Consider the following 16,797-nt stretch of genomic DNA (forward strand, 5'->3'; position numbering starts at 1 on the left):
ACAATTGAGCTCCGCCTGCTGATGAAGATCATCTAATCCAAACAAAAGTTTATCATCGTGCAATAACTACTGCTGTGTATTGTATCTGGCTGTTACTGGCTTTTATTCCAATATGTTCTCCTTATTTTCCAACAGCTAGTTAGATCTCCATGCATAGGATCAATTAAAGTTTGCAGAGAGTCAATGAGCAAAAAACTAGCAAAAGAAGCGACACAAATTTTAAAAAGTGTTTAATCAGACTGACCGCCCTAATAAAAAGATGAGACCAGAGGACAGTCACTTCATAACATATAATGGGAATGCAAAAATCAGACGACAGAGTTCAAATTCATAAAATAAAAGAACACGCACACAAAATGTGTCTGAATGAGAGCACGGTTTGTTTGCTGGTTTTGATTGTGACTTCTGAGCATGCTGGCTTCTTCCATGTAGTTTCCAGGCAACATTTTCACTGCAGGGCCCCTGAACCTGACAGAGACGCCAAGAAAAACACACGTCAGAAGGAGCAAAGTACAAGAAGGGATTTGCTTACTATCTTTGTGTATGAAAATGGCATGGAAACTATAGGAGACGAGCAAATGTAAGCAAATGAATGAAAGGACGATGGACGTGAATACCTATTTATTTATATGTGTGGCTCTCAGCTCCACCGCGTCCAAATCCTGGAAGGAAGAAAGACAGTGATTTTTAGAAAAAAGTGATTAAACATTGGTTAAATTGTTAAACATTGCAGGAATCTAAGACAGAGCAAATCCTTTCATTTGGTTTGAGAGTTTAAAGAGACGTTTAAATGTTTTACTGCATGTGCGATCAGCTGATAAGTGTGCTCTGATAGGACCATTTCTAGTCTACACAACACAGATGCAAAACATCATCCCCAATCAGGGCGCAGCTCCTGAGTCTCAGTACCAAAGGTGATTGCGTCTGTCTTTTATAGTTTTTTGATTGTGCTGTTCGAGAGGGGTCAGAGCGAGTTCAGTTATTGTGTAATCTGGATTATTCGAGCTGAATGCGCTTACCTTTAGGTCCGAACAGAGCAGCGTAGCAGGGTTTGTTACAGTAAGGCTTGCCTTCATGCTGTAAGAGGCAAACATGTGTCAAACCATCTGGAAACAGTAAAGCTGTTACTGTGCATGTCTGCATTGTGAGTGTATTTAGAAGGTGGTTTTAGTAAAGTAAAACACTTCAACGTTATGCAGATGTGATAAAACCGTGCACACAGGAGGTGAAACTACAGGATATTTTCATGTGATTTGACTATCTCACCTCTGCGTGTGAGCCTGGTGAAAGAGTCTTGCTGCACTTCTCACATCTTAGGCAGGGCCTGTGCCAGTCCTTTCCCAGTGATGTCACCTTCTCGGCTGCAAAGCACAAAAAAAATCAAATGTAATCACAGCGGACTCTAACTTATCCCCACAAACACACATAGTATCATCTGGAGAGGACACGGAAGCTTTCCACGATAACTTACTGGGCCAGTCACAATCTGAGGCGCATATGGGGTATATTAATAATAGGTATACATATTAATTCAGTGTCTGTTTAAAAGTTGGGTGTGGTACTCGAAGCCCGAAGTGTCCCTGAGAAGCGTCCCTCATAAACCCTGATATAGCCAGTTTTTAATCAGATTGTCAGGGCTGTTCTGCACAAAGATCCATCATAAGGACTGTAAACGTGGGAGGGAACCGTACTCAGCAGAGACCTATGTTTCATGTATGGAGAAGACAAGTCACATGCTAACATGTGGTCGAATTGCAGCCAAGAAACTGCTCAGGTTCAGCGAGGCAGACCTCCGAGCCATAGAGGGGTAACTGAAGACAAGATTAGCCTCTGCAGATTTTCTAAAAATTAAAAAGTGAGAAAGGACAGCGGATGCACGAAAGAATGAAACTGTCAAAATGTCAGGAAATGACCTATTTAGTTCCCAAGAATAGCCCGATGTGGCACGGGGTTATGCAACAGATGGTGGATGCAGGGTGGGGTCAGCCTCTCTCTCAGGCCAACTCATTGAAAATTTTTCAGCTGAATGCGGTGGACAAAAAAGTCCGACCCTGAAACAATGACCGTGCTTAACTTCAAATAACAAACCAATGCGCTGAGCAAACAGTGGCTTGACAGTGATGTAGGAGAATATAATGATGCACATTCACGCTCCCTTGATCGCGTATAAATCTGATAGTCTCATTGTTTTGTGCGACAGCTGCAGTATTTATTTTACCTCATAATATGACGTGAAATTAGGCGAGCCAGACAGAAGAATAACGAAGTTCGCTCTCAGCTTTGAATCTGCAGCTCGTTGGAGCAGGTCCAGCATACACAAACATGCAAATCTGAATGGAGAAACGTACCATGGGAGGGGAGACTCACCCACTTTTACTTTCAAATAATTTCCCAAATTATCAAGGACAGGCTGCTATGCTAAAAAAGGAGAAATAAACAGGGAGTTTTAAGCACTTAAAGTTATGAGAACTTTTTTCTGCACGTGTTTATAAAAGTACACTTATTTAGCGAGTTAGATGAGAAAGCAGATAACAGCCCGCATTTATTTCTGTCCAGAAAAAAATAACTAGCTGCTTAGCCGAGGCTCTGGCTGATTAAAAATATCCGTTATATGTGGGTAAATTAAACACACAAGACTCAATGTTAAACTTTAAAGATGCACGCACAATCTCTACACATCCTAATCAACACACTGCCCTGCTCCCAACAGCGGTCCTGCAGCACAAAGCACGAGTGTCTGAAAAGTTTCCATCAACAGCAAAGTATTTGCTTCTTTTTTCTTTTGACTTGGACCTCCATCATTCAGGCAGGCAGCGGTAGCCTGATCGTTTCCATCTGAGAGCTTGCTGACGTTAAGATAGAAGAGCAGCAAAAGAGATGGAAAAAGATGCGAGGGGAGTGAAGTGCAATAAAGACAATCGCACACTGATGTGGAAAGGAGTGAGACGGTTGTGCAGACAATTCAAGACAACGAGAAGATTGTGAGCACACACAAAGAAGGCAAAGCTTTGTTCTAGCTTTCTTCTCCTTCGGCTGGATATAAACTTTTTCTTTTCCTACACTGGGGAAAAAAAGAGGAAAAAAAACAAGCCATGTCTGACTAGCTTGTTCTGACCAAAACAAATTGGTTTGCTTGTATTGGCCAAGAGGGAAGAGTTTATCCATGAGCAGGGAGAATGGAAAGTCACACGGACCATCCATCTGACTGACAGTCCAAAGACTCGTCTTTGTATTTTGCATTGGCCTCAGCTTCTATACATCTTCCCCAAGAGAAGATTTATCTGTTGCGCTACTGAGCAGGAGACAATGTGGTAAATGGATTAAGACACAAATAAACCTGAGCGAGCCCCCCTTTTTCCTCCCCGGATGCTGTAACTGGTCCCTGCTTTGAGAGCATTCTCACAAGATAGACGGAGGTGTATTTAAGCAGAGGAGAAACCTGTTTCCTTGGTCTAGTCATTATTCACGGAACTCATCCCTCATTAAGGAGGACAAACCACTTCCACCAGGAGCAAAGACCTCAAACTCTAAAGTAGTCTGACAGCAAGAAAGCTTCCAGAGTGCAGTGACCTGTTAAAACTGCTATTTATCTGTGTAACTATCTGATTACACTTAATTTATTATTAGTGATTGTCAAAACTTAAGTGTATTCAGTATAGATAATATTATGTATCACAGGTGTAAGCAATAATCTAATAATTCATCCTACTTCGTGCATACTTTGACTTCCTGTAAATTGCGTACAGCGTTAAAAAAGCAATTTAACTGCTTTTTTAACGCTAAACTCTTCCAAAAATACAAAACATGCACTATTGCTTATTTTCTAAACATTAGCAGGTTATTAATATACACCAGGAAAGCATTATATACAGGTTTACTATTTTCCCCCCCGTCTAATATGCAAGTGAAAGGCATGCGTCTCAGTCAGTCTGTCAGACTCTTGGTTTCCTGTTTCGTCCTTTGTACAAAAAAGCCACCGGTTTTTAAAAACTAGAAAATCCCGGATGCTTCTCACAGTGTTAGTACACGAGTAAAATTGTAATAGAGAACTCAGATCTTACCGAAGTAAACTTCCTTCTCGCACTTTGGGCACTTCGGCATTTTTGTTGCAGCTGTGAGTGATAGTCTGGAGAAGAGAGCAAAGTCTTGATAAAGTTTCCTGCAGCTGTCACCGGCCCACCTGTTCGCTCTGACTGACCACGCCTGCTCTAAAGTGCAGATGTTGCCGCGCTCCGTGCTGCATTTATAGCGCAGAGGAAATAGTTCGACTGTGTTTTTTTTCCTGCAGTGGGAGAGGCCTCAACCACGTTGTGTTGAAGAGACGTGTACGTGCAGAGCACATGACACGAGGAACCGAAATTAAAGAATGAGCTTGCTACACATAAAGTGCATTTCTTTTTGCACTATTATAAAACACGGTTTTGCTTTGTCCCTGATTGTGAGCTGCAAATTGAGCATTTCTTCTTTTCAAGGTCACATGATGAAATCGATCAAAAGTTGCTCTGTTTTAATGTTGTATAATTAAATAAATATAATCATGTTAAATTGCTGTTATCTTCTCCTTAAACTAATGAGCGATCAGTTAATTAGAGTGTAGCATTGCATACGATGAATTATTTTAAAAACACACTGAATTATTCATCCCCAGAAAATCTTCTGTTCATATTTAAATCTTCATGTCCACTTAATCTCTCATCTCCCTCATTTTAAAACTTTAAAAACAATGATTGTGTGACTTGTAACTCCTATAAGAAAGTATCAACAAAATGTTATCCTGAGGAATCTCCCACACCTGAGCTCCTTCTCTAAAAGGAGGGTAAAAGGGGCCTCCTCATTGTCATCATCATCGATCTGTTTGACACATGGCTATTCACTGCTGGCTGGCAAGTTAATCCACATGATGAATAATCCAAGTCGAGGTGCACACACCTGTGCACGAAGAGCTTTGTGTATTCAGGAGTGCAGGTTTTCTGTAGCCATTATAAAACGTATGTATGTACTCTTTGGAATTACTCTGTGCAAATAAGTGCCAAGTAGAGTCAAACACAATGTGTTTAAGCTAACAACACAAAAAATAATTACATGCTTTAAATGTAGACAGTGATTAAACTTTGAAAAACATTAGAAAAAGGAAGCGAATGCTTGGTCACAGTGAAAAAAACAATTTCTAGACACTAAAGATCAGCTCTTATCTGCAGATCTGATGTCTGGTTCTTTTGAGGTTAGCCCCTTTCAGACTAAGCTTTGGGCTCTGACTAGGCTGCTCCAAAAGGCAGCTACTTCAGTGCCCTACTCCATCGCAAAACTTCTACCCAGCTTCAGATGCTGTCCGAAATGTCCAAAATTTATGCGCTCCGTCACGTTTTCCAAAATCATGCAATGTGCCGGATTAGAGTCTCTGCTGGACTGATTCTGGCATCTGGGCCTTAAGTTTGACACCCTGACCCATATGATACCTCAAAAAAACCTTTCCTTTGACTATGGTAAGACTCAAAGGCAGACAAATCTCCAAATTAACCAAAAACAATTATAATCAAGGGGTTAAATCTCTGTGAAAAGAACATGTAAACATAAACAGAAAATGGCTTAAAAGAATTTAATTAATTGGTGAAATTGAAACGTTTTCCACTCAAGCTGCAAGCTTATCTGAAGTAATCCAAACACACATGGATGTAAAGATAAGTAGCAATATTCACTTTTGTAAAATTAATAAAGTAAAAAATGACTTTAAGTGAGTTTAAGTGATCAGTTTAACATGTTGCAAAAGGTTTGTGCACCTGCGTGCGGAGGTAGCTGCACGGCACCTGCTCTCTTGTTTTTATTGTTGGTTTTTATTCTTTTAAGAAGTCACTGTTGGCGTGAGATTGCACCACATTCATGACAATGTTAATGTCAGTTGACTCTCATGCTTGTTCTTTGCCGTAATCACCTCAGCAGAGGCCGATCACACCCAACCGAGGGCGACTTTTGACCTGATCAGAAAAGCCATTGTTGCATAACAATCCATATGTGTATGAGTGAGGACCTTAGCATGTTGCGCATACAGACACGCCTGTTGTCTGCCACAGCTGAAGGACTTCTCAAACCCTCTGAGGAGCTTATGGAAATTAGATCACTATGACAACCAAAACAAAACAAAAACAAAGCAAAAAAATCAGTTATGATGTTACCTTTAGCTATCTTTAGCGTTCACGAGGATAGCAGAGCTAATCAAGACGACAGTTTCACTAAGATCATTTGAAATTGCCCTAAACACAAGATCCAACCCATATCCCTCTAATGTTAGGTGTCAGGCATTAAATTATTTTCTTCTTCATCTGCAGGCAGCAGTGTTACTTAACAGCGGCGGGAAACATACCAAAACGAAGAGGGAGAAAAGAGAAATCCAACCTAACATGCTTCCATCAGTGCTAGCGGTGTGACTAATCAGGTCCTCGGCACTGCAAATTTCTGTGCACCGGGGGAAAATTAAACAATGCTGAAAAAAAAGAAGATCCAGTGCAGTATGGTTGAAATCTTGTTAGCTGTGGTTCACGGCGAAGGTTTAACCTGCAGGTTTGGCTAAATCGTTGGTGTGAGAAGATCACCATGTAATTTTCTTCATGGGATGGTTTCCATTAAATTAGAGATGTAAGGCTGAAGCCTAATCTTCAATGATTAATTGGTGAACTAATCTCCCTGCCACCCAGGTAGCTGCAAGGGAGCGGTGTTATGGCTCAGTGGCCTGAGATCTGCTCCAGAGTCTGCTTGGGCTTCGTCCAGCCATTGAGGTTGATGAGTTGCTGCCTTGTAATTACACCAAAAAAAGAGATTAGTTCAACTCCCTTAAATAGGCAAGATTAAGGTGAAGGTTTTATGTTCTACATCACTAATCAAGCACAGTAATAACTCAAGAACCACATGAAGACAACAGTGCACACATGCACATCAGCCGGGTTGAGCTTTGTAGGCAGATGTGAGCTTCAGTTTGCAGCTTTTTAAGAGTTAAAGCTGTTTAGGGTGGCAGAATTGTTTGGACAAACTGGTTTTAGTTGGTTTGAGGTTATACCTTTGATGGAACTCTGCTGAATCAGGAATAATGGACTCCATTTTCAGCTTGGTGTAGTCACGAAATTCAAAAGTCTTCGGAGCCAAAAAGGATTAAAAGCTGCAGATGGCCACGTGAGGCTGGCTCCAAAACTGAGCCAGTCCCCATGATAAAATGGTGAAGTGTACAGCAGGAATTAATGTGCTTACAGCCCAATACAAATACAAACAAAGCTATTTTCCCCTTTCGTGACAAAAGCAAGGGGACTGAGTTCTTTTCGTCCTTCAAATTATATCGAAATTATTTTTATGCCTAAAGTTATGGATTGTCAAGTGCCAGCTAGACCTCTAGCTTCCTGGCTCCAAGAAATATAGGATGAGAGTGTTAAACACACATGAGGTTCAACAGTGTAGCAGGTTACACATTTGACTAAGAAGTGAAGGATCCCCAGCAAATTTCTGCGAGGTTACACCAATCCTCTGGGGATTAGGTAACACTTCATAACACAACCTGTGTTTTTGCAGGTAAGAAGTCAGGTTTTTGCAAGAAACAATGAAACAAGTACACTGTAAGTACCCTAAACTTTCTGGGGCGCGGGTCGTGTTATGGAGTGACTAAGGTGCAAGTACTGCATACTTACATGTGTTTTGCAGGCAACTAGTACAGGGTACTTACAGTGCACCTGTTTCATTGTTTCTTGCAAAAAACCGACTTGTTGCCCTCAAAATGCACGTAAGTACAGGGTACTTGCGCCTTATTTGTGGGTCGTGTTATAAAGTGTTACCAGGGATTGTATCATAAAAGTAGAAGGTATGGAGGCTTGATTCTGCCGCTGAAAGATTTATTTATTTGTTTGTTTTTCTGAAACTTTTTTGCCATACATAAGTCAGAATTCTGGGTTTAGTTTAATGTTTAGTGTTGAGATAAAAGCCCCGATTTGGATTTTTAGACAGCAAAAACTAACTAAATAAAAATGATTCATTGGTGGTAAAAATCTATCAAAACAGACCTGCAGGGCTACCTGCTGTGGAAACCCCCTGCAAATAAAGGAGCAGATGAAAGAAGATTCAGAGTGACAAAAATGCCTAACATGACACTGTGAAAATGGAGCTGACAGACCAGTGGGTGTTGTCATGGTGATATAGCCTCTCTGATCGCAGCCCAGGCAAATTCTTTATATAGGTTTATATTTTATGACAGAAAAAGCCTATTCAGTATTTCTGCTGAAAATACGTCATGTTTTCCTCGAATGTAGTCACAATGCTGTTTTATATTCTGGTCACATCATTCAAACACTCTGATACGGCTCGTGACCTTTAAACCAGAGAATTCATGCGATCCATGTGAGGTTCTGGCTCAAGCGCCCTGTGCACGGAGCAGCTACTGCAAGCTACTGTCAGCTAAATACTGTGTTATTCTTAGGGTGCATGACATCACTGCTTGGTGCATTTGATGCAGTAAAATCTGACATTTCAATTGCATGTGCATTAATCAGAAAATTAAGAGGAAAATTAGAGAGGCCCCTTAATTTGCAGGAAGATTAATGGCCCATGGAAAAAGTCCAAAATTACTTACAGAGCAGCAAAATGAGCCCAATAAATTTAATGTCACGGGTCTCAAAATAACCTCTGCCCTGGTTGTTTGATTTTTTTTTCTGGGTTTTGTTGAATTTATGTTAGCGCATTGTAATTATGCACAGTGATGGATCAGTTTCTGCATAAGGAGCAACACAAGTAAACTAAATCTGCTTTTAGGGAAACGCGGAGTAAAGGGAAAAAAAGAATCATGGCAAGGTGTTGGCCATCACTCCTGCAGATCTGTCAGATGGGTGCCCAGGGGATGGAGGTGGAGCAGGGGAGAAGATGAATCATGAAAGCCAAACTGTGTCAGCTGTGGCTGAGCAATGGAAGCAAGTCCTTTCTGATTTACTGTACGTGGATTCAGTACGCAAAACGTTCTGCACATACACCTATTTACATACTATTCAAAGAGACTTTAATTAGTTTTTCACCCAGCTTGTGGAGCATTTCATCAGCGTTTAACTCACTGCTTTAGTTTTGTGGGGCCCCCACATGATTGTTTAGACCCACTTTCACAGATTTCACAACTTTAATCAGCGACAAAGGTCCAAACTCTATTTTTTCCCCCCTCGCTCGCACACACACAAAGACACACTCCAGGTTTTTCCAGGGTTGCTATCAGCTCCCAGTTTTATCACATTTGCAGTGTCTCACATTAGGTCTTTATCTCTGCTCTCCTTTGATGAGCCAATTACCTCAGCTTCCACGTCAGTTTCCTGTGAACTGAAACAAACAGAAACCTTGGACTGTCTGTGCTTTGTCGAAGTTTCTGGAAGGACTAGTGCTCTCTGGTTTTATCCTCGCATCTGAACCATAACACTCGACTCACTCTTTGCTGTAGGTGAACTGTATTCCCACTCAGTACTGTAACCACACCTGTCTTACCATAACAAGAAAACTCCTCCTGTCTTGATGGCAGGAACATAACTGCATGCCAAAATGAAATACTGCAAATTTGACATAATTACTTGTAATAAGGGGATCTTTTCCCAGGGAAACTCCCTTTTGATATATGCATTACAAACTGCATGTGGTACCAGTGATGTCATACCATATAACACTGTTCTCCTTCATTTACCCTCAAACGCCCTAAAGATCATCGTCACTCAGCTTGTGTTGTCTTTTGTCTTGCATCATACTATCTCCGAGGCATTTTTTTTTCTCTTTCATCATGTCAAGCTTCACTTTTCTGGTTCGAACATGTACACCCAGTAATCTTCTTGTCGAGGTGACTTGCGGACTGATGAATCCTGATGTTGTGCCAGCAAGACGATTTTCTTATGAAGTATGCACAAACACCGCTTTCTGATTTTATCTCAATAAATTGTGCAGTTAAATCTAAGATAAGGTTGCCTCCTTACAAGTTACTGCTAATTCAGATCCCCCACCATGTCACTACAGGCAAGTCTTTGCATTGAACTTCAAATCGTCAGGGCTCTTCAAGCCAAACCCGATCAATACAGACCCTTCCAAATCCTCTGGGATAGGTCTGCCTTTTCTTACAGAGTTAAAAACTTTTTATGTATCATATATGATGGTTTGTGTTTCTAAATGCTTCTTTTCAGCCTGCTAATATGGCTCACAAGCTGTGATATAAAGTGAAAGCTGATATCAAGAGTTTGAAAAAACATTGTTGTTTTTTTTAACTTCATAATGCAGCTAAAGATGCAGTCCAGAGAGTATGAAGGCAAGAAGTAGTCCCTCCCCAGAGTTTGCCTCAGGCATTCCTTTTCCCCATCTTTGTTAGGTATACAATTAGCAATTAAACCTTGGGAACATGCTGCCAATGGAATGTTAGTAGGGGTTGGGGAGGCTTGTAAGACTTAAAATTTGCATGATCTTTTTTCACTTGTAAATCAATCTAATTGGCCTTGCACGTATTTCTGTCTGCCTCGTTGTGTCAAAATATATTAAAATTGCAAATACATTTGAGCCTGCACCCTCCAGTCCTGGAATTTACGTCATTTTCTTCCCATGGTTGCAAAGTGCCAGTTAAATATTCGGTACGCTGTGCAAGAAGTCACTGATGGCAGATAAGTTCCATAAACCATGTTTATCTTGGGCGTCTTTCAGTTGTGGTCCCTCAGTCAAAACAAATACACTCATGTGCGCGCGCACACACACACACACACACACACACACACACACACACACACACACACACACACACACACACACAAACACATATGTATGTGTGTGCAAAGCCTGCTTTTTGAGGAATGCTACAGATCAAGCATTTGGTCCATCGTGGGAAATGTCAAGGGCGGAAAGTCCAAAACGGACATCATCAAGATGAAACATGCAGGCGATATTTGATAAAGAAGAAAAAAAAAAGGTTCCAGTAAAGACTATTCAGACTGAATGAATTTAAAACAGTCATTTCAACTCAGTGTGCTACAGTAAACCGCTGTCATTAAGGCTGGGACCGGGCACCAGTTCAACAATTTAGTAGGAAAAGAAAGGTCAAACAAATAAACACTGTGGTAAGCTGCAATTTCCTTAGCAACCGTAATTGTTTGTTAGGATGGTTGTGTTCGCTGCCATGGCAACTGTGAGTTCCTCAATAACAGGAAGTGAAGAAGCAAGTTTCTGAGCCTGCTAAAAGATCGTTTCCTTTTAAAGACATGAAAGAGAGTACAGTGTTACACAGTGTGAAAGTATCACGTACATTTGCCTTTTTTGTGTCTGAGCAAGCGCTTAAACAGACAAACAGCAACCAGCCAAAACAGTTAGTTCAATGTTTTGGCTGGTTGTGGTGAAATAAACACTGAGTGTGACCTTAGATTAGCCAGAAATTGGATCAAATACATTACAACCACTACTAACTAGCTCTACACAGCTCAAGAAGTTACAGGAGTGTTCCCTAAAAACACATTACTCAATCCTAGTGCTGCCTGTGGTCATAATTTTACAGGTTGCAACATCACTAGTGGGTGACAAAATAGTTTCAAAATAACCAGATGACACTCAGGCATTTCTACAATGCTGCAGTTACATCATAGAACAACATAAAGAAGATACAAAATATTTTACTGACTGGTGTCGAGTTAATCTTATGTTTTGTAACTTTGTAACTTTTTAGAATGTAAAAGTAACATTGTTGCGACATTGCTTATTTTTCTCATGTTTTAATGCTAGTGTTATGTAAGGTGAACTGTTTTGCAGGAGATCATCACGATGTTGCACCAGCCAAATTTTGTTCCCAAGGTTTCCTCTTTGCGAGCCAGAGAAGGAGGCACAAACAAACCTAAAACCTCAGCCTCAAAATAAACCGTCTCATCTGCGATAATTTTTTGAATTTGGTGTTCAGTTGTTGGTTAAATTAAGGGAATACAACTATTTTATTATTAGGTTCAGATGCAAAAATACTGGAATAGGTTTAGTTCATAGAGAGTGAATTAGTCAACTCTGTTCTTCATAAGGATTGCTTAACTTTAAAAATGTAACATAGTTGAAAATAAGACCATCTACAAGGGCTTATGAGGTAAACTTTTTCCTCTCTTTTCTGACTGGCAGGTTTCCAGAACTCATTCAGTCTCAGAGTGATGTTTAAAAGCAAGTTTTATGCATTTATTACTTCTAGGCTGGACTACTGTAATTTATTGTTATCAAGTTGTTGCGAAATGTCTCTAGTTATATCCAGAAGAGATGCAGAGAGAGTACTGACAGGGAAGAGAAAGCAAAATCATAAATTCAAATTAAATTTAAAATCCTTCTCACATATGAAGTCTTTAATAATGCAGCCCCATCCAATCTTAAAGACTCTGTAGCATCATATTATCCTAAATGATCCTCCTAAAAGTAGAATTGGACGCTATGAGGCCCGTCTACCATAGAGCCAGCTCCCAGTTTGGATTCAGGAGACAGACATCCTCTCTGCTTCTAAAATTAGACTCAAAACAATCCTCTCTTCCTGTTAAAAGGGACTTCTTCCTTTCCACCATCGCCAAATGCTAACAAAAGGGGATCATCTGATTGTTGGGGTTTTCTCTCTAAGTCTCTATGGTGTACTGCCTTTTTGTCAAATGTGCTCCAGCGCTGGACTGCATGTGTAGTAGAAACGGGAAACAACAGGCAAAAATAAAGGAAAAAAAATCAAGTAGTTAAACTTGGGAACTATTAATTATACATCTATAAATAAATTCAGGATGTATGTGCCAATAAAAGAAGTAGCTTGCTGCTTAGTAACATCACAGAATATATTTTACCCAGGGAGTGTCTGTAAATCATCAACATCTGTTTTTGAAACTACAGTAGACTATAGCCTCACGGATTTCCCGAGAGTCTTAAGATTTGTTGCGCATACTTGCCTGTTCATTTTACAGTAACCTGCTTCACATGATTTGCTCACTGACCAGGAGCAAAAATATATTTCATTCTTAATTGTAAAAACCTGTTTTGAGGATTGTAAAGACCATTCACCGACACTAATAGCCTATCATATTCATCAACCAGTAAAGGGGTTACGATTAGTTTGATGATAGCAGTAACAGTTTTAAAACCTCACTTTTACAGTAACGCCTCAGATTTACTGTTCCTGGAACTCATTAGCTGTACGATCACTAGCAGGAAGGTATGTCGAATCAAATTAGGGAGCATTTTGTTCTAAAAAAGTGTAACTCCAGTTTTCCACCATTGCTTATATAAAACAGCTCAAGGTGGGATATTATTCTGAATGAAAGCACAGCAGAGGAAAGATGGAGCAGCGGTGAGAATGTGGAACAATACCACATGTTTTAAATGGGTTTCTATGGAGTTCTTGCTTTAGCAGCACTCACTCATCTCATGCCTTTATATTGTGTTTCAGTTCTCCTCACAGCCCTTCATATAATACTTAAGAGGTAGCTTGTTGGTGATAGAAATATGTAACAAGTATGCTTCTTGCCAGATGAACGAATACTTGTCAAGCCACATCTGCTGAGTGCTGGTCTGAGGACAGTTTGGTTTCTGAACTCACCGAACCGATCATCAGACATTCAAATACACTATGAATGTTGTCTACTAGTAATAAGTGCCTGAAACACTGCGTCTCCCCTCTCACATTCTTGATTTGCTGTGATTTGTAGGCGTGGCAGAAAGTTTTGAGGCTGTGCATTACTATGGCTATCTCACTCATGCAGTGCAGGCATGCACAACAGAGGTGCAAGCGGGAACGCAAATGTCCCCTGCAGATCGATCATGCACAAAAGGTCAGTGTAATGCCCTGTAATTATCTTGGGAACTCACTGTGAACAAGCGGATGCTTGCATTGCTAAATTGTAAAAAACTAGTTGTACTCATATAGTATGAGTACATCATGCGCATTTTTAGACTATAAATCACAAGCATTTGCTCATCGATACAAACTTTTATCCTGCGCACAGTAACTTATCCAAGAGCACTCTAAAATGACCCACTTTCCATCCAGAGCTCGAGCCCCTTCTGCAAGCTTTACTGTGCTATCTCCTGTTGTATGTTGCATGTGATAAAGGGCAATTTCAATTATCCCCACAATAAACGTATAAACTAAAAGGCCCGCTGTCCTATAACTAGATGATTTGGTTTATAAGATAATGCTTACATCTAGTCTGTGTTTCCATGCTGATATTTGCTTGTTACTTTTTGAACTGATGATGCCCTTAGATTGGATGCTAAATTATTATCCTGTGGGGAACCACTTTTCATTGCAAGCCATCCATTGTTGACGTACTGTACAAGTGATGGATGACCAAACCGGGTGACACAGCTATCCCCCACCCACGTGTGGTTCGAATTAAGTAATAATATCATAAATAAAGGAAGTTTGGTCTTTTTTTTCATCACTTATACAGCAGTTGCTTACTTTTAGGATTTCAGGCCAGTGGTTTCCTACTTTCCCCAGCTGATTAGAAGTGAGTGTTGGTTAAATATTTACTCTCTATTTGGCTTGGAATTGGTTTCTCCATCCATCTCAATACGCGGTCAAAACAATACAATCCCCTCTTTGTTCACTGGCCTCCGTAACCTCTACTGTCTGCAGTCTGCACATGAAGTCTCTGCCCAGAAGGCATTTCCCACTGAAAAAAGCCGAGCAGCTTCCATCTTCACTGTAGATCAAACCACTTTTCACCTCAAAATGCCAAATAACTCTTGATCATTGCTGTATAATTTAGCACCTGTTGACAGCTTCGCAGTTGTTCATAACTTCCCTTCTGGTACCACCGAAATATGTTAAGATTCCTGCTCATTAGAGCCTACGCTTAGCTGTGCTGCCAAGCCGTGCAGTTTTATATCAGCAGCTCAGGGCATATTAAAGGTAAGAGAAGGCCAAGAGGGAGACTTTTATATCATTTGGAATATAAATGGCAAGCATTAATGCAAACACGGGGATTGTGTTTTCTTGATCGGGAATCATTTGTCAGTCTGTAGGAAGTCAGTGGATCTACTCTCACCTCATTGTAGACTTGGCAAGCAGTCAAAACATTCACAAGTCTGAAAGCATTTCCAGCTGACCAGCTCCCTTTCTTTTCTGTTTCTTGGCCTTTTTAAAGTTTACAGTAGGTGGACCCGTGGTGCATTGCATCACCGGGCTTTGACTTGGACAAAAGACAGCTCAATAATCCTGTTTTGTGCAGCACACTGCAAAAATGCCCAAATTCTGTAAAAGTGCCAAAAATGCGTTCAAGGCTAGTGAAGACTTCATTGTCTCTTGCCTCTGCCACGATGATCAAAAAACACTCCTGATTTCTATTTTGCAGCATGACTCCTTAAAGAGAGGTGAGGTGAACAACAGCAAGAGCCCAGCTAAAAACAGAACACCATCAGTAACAATGCATATGATATGTCTGTGCTTAATTTTGTGGGAAATTATTAAATATCCGCAATTAAGTAATATATCTGTCAAGTCAGTGACTTGGTCCTGCATCTTTTTCCTTTTTTGCCATTTCAGAATGAACTTTGCTACACACTTGCTGCTAGTTTGTCGAGCTGTGTTGTGCTGTGTTTTCTAGTGTGTTTTACTCATCATAGGGGTTGTTCTCCCTTCCAACAGTCAGCACAATTAGTTGAAACCTTTCTTTCTTTGTCTAGGTTTTCTTTAGCCTTCAGTTTGATCCCAGTCTTAACTATTTGCACAAATGTGAAAGTGCGTGGTTCCCTAAATCTTATTCAAGGGCAGCGAACTAACAGAGAAAGCAATCAATCATCAAAGCTTCCTCAATAAGGAGGAATAATGCCACGCAAGGTTAGCAGGTTTTGCTCAATCCAAGTCGCGCCACTCATCCACCGTTCCTAACACGGAGTTTTCTTCACACAGCTGTTTTCCTTTGATTCTTTTTAAAGCTTCACGGTTGGTTTCGGCCCAGGCTGAAAGTACTCTTAAACCCTGAACACTGTAAGCAATCATCAACCAAACTACTTTGAATGGTTTCACTTTCATCCCGTAAATGCCACTTAAATCCCACTTCAGATCAATCATGGGACTAATAATTCACAAAGCGGACTAAATTATATGTCTGTGCTTATATGTCTGTCCATCTATCTGCACTTCATGTTAAGGAGAGGCTGTCGTGACTGGTGACAAGCTATAAATTTTACACATCTCACTTCACGGACAATCAATAACCGAGGTTTGGATGATGAAAAAGTTAGTGCGATACTTTATTAAGCTCATAGTGCATCAGAGCTGTAATAGTACGAAGCGTATTTAGATATTTAAAAGTCTGCGAACAATAATGAAGCAACGTTAATGTATTTATGACCCAATGAACCAGCTGTGCAATCAGCGATCGCCATCATTAAGGCCATAAGTGGTACTTAAAGTAATCAATTGTCACCCTGGAGGAAAGATTAAACCTATTAAATGGTCTGTATTTGTATAGTGCTTTACTAGTCCCTAAGGACCCCAAAGCGTTTTACACATCCAGTCATCCACCCATTCACACACTGGGTCGCACTGACAGAGGCGAGGCTGCCGGACACTGGCGCCACCGGGCCCTCTGACCACCACCAGTAGGCAACACTTTCCCATGTGCCGTTTTTAGAATAGCAGTAGGCCAAAAATGACTGAATGCTGGTATTACAACCACTGTACAGTATGCTCCGTGTGACTGGAGAGTTCACCAAGCCAGTGGAAAACTAAAACAACAAGATCTCATGATATTTATACCTCTGCACCGGAAAACTAATCAGGCTTTCCTCGAGAAAGAATCCGTGAATGCCAGCGGACGTCGA

At 40.6% G+C, this 16,797-nt stretch overlaps 1 protein-coding gene across 1 annotated transcript; it reads right to left on the reverse strand.

Moving 5' to 3' along the window:
* Window positions 1-213: 213 nt before the first annotated feature.
* On the reverse strand, window positions 214-4,488 carry crip1 (cysteine-rich protein 1). Its single transcript, XM_026152713.2, has 5 exons — window positions 4,062-4,488; window positions 1,267-1,361; window positions 1,020-1,077; window positions 618-662; window positions 214-468 (listed from the first exon to the last, which is right to left on the reverse strand). Exons 1-4 carry the CDS (start codon window positions 4,099-4,101, stop codon window positions 622-624), a joined length of 234 nt encoding a protein of 77 aa, XP_026008498.1. The 5' UTR covers window positions 4,102-4,488; the 3' UTR covers window positions 214-468; window positions 618-621.
* Window positions 4,489-16,797: the final 12,309 nt, after the last annotated feature.

This window comes from Astatotilapia calliptera, chromosome 19, assembly GCF_964374335.1.
Source record: "Astatotilapia calliptera chromosome 19, fAstCal68.1, whole genome shotgun sequence".
NCBI classification, from domain to species: domain Eukaryota; kingdom Metazoa; phylum Chordata; class Actinopteri; order Cichliformes; family Cichlidae; genus Astatotilapia; species Astatotilapia calliptera.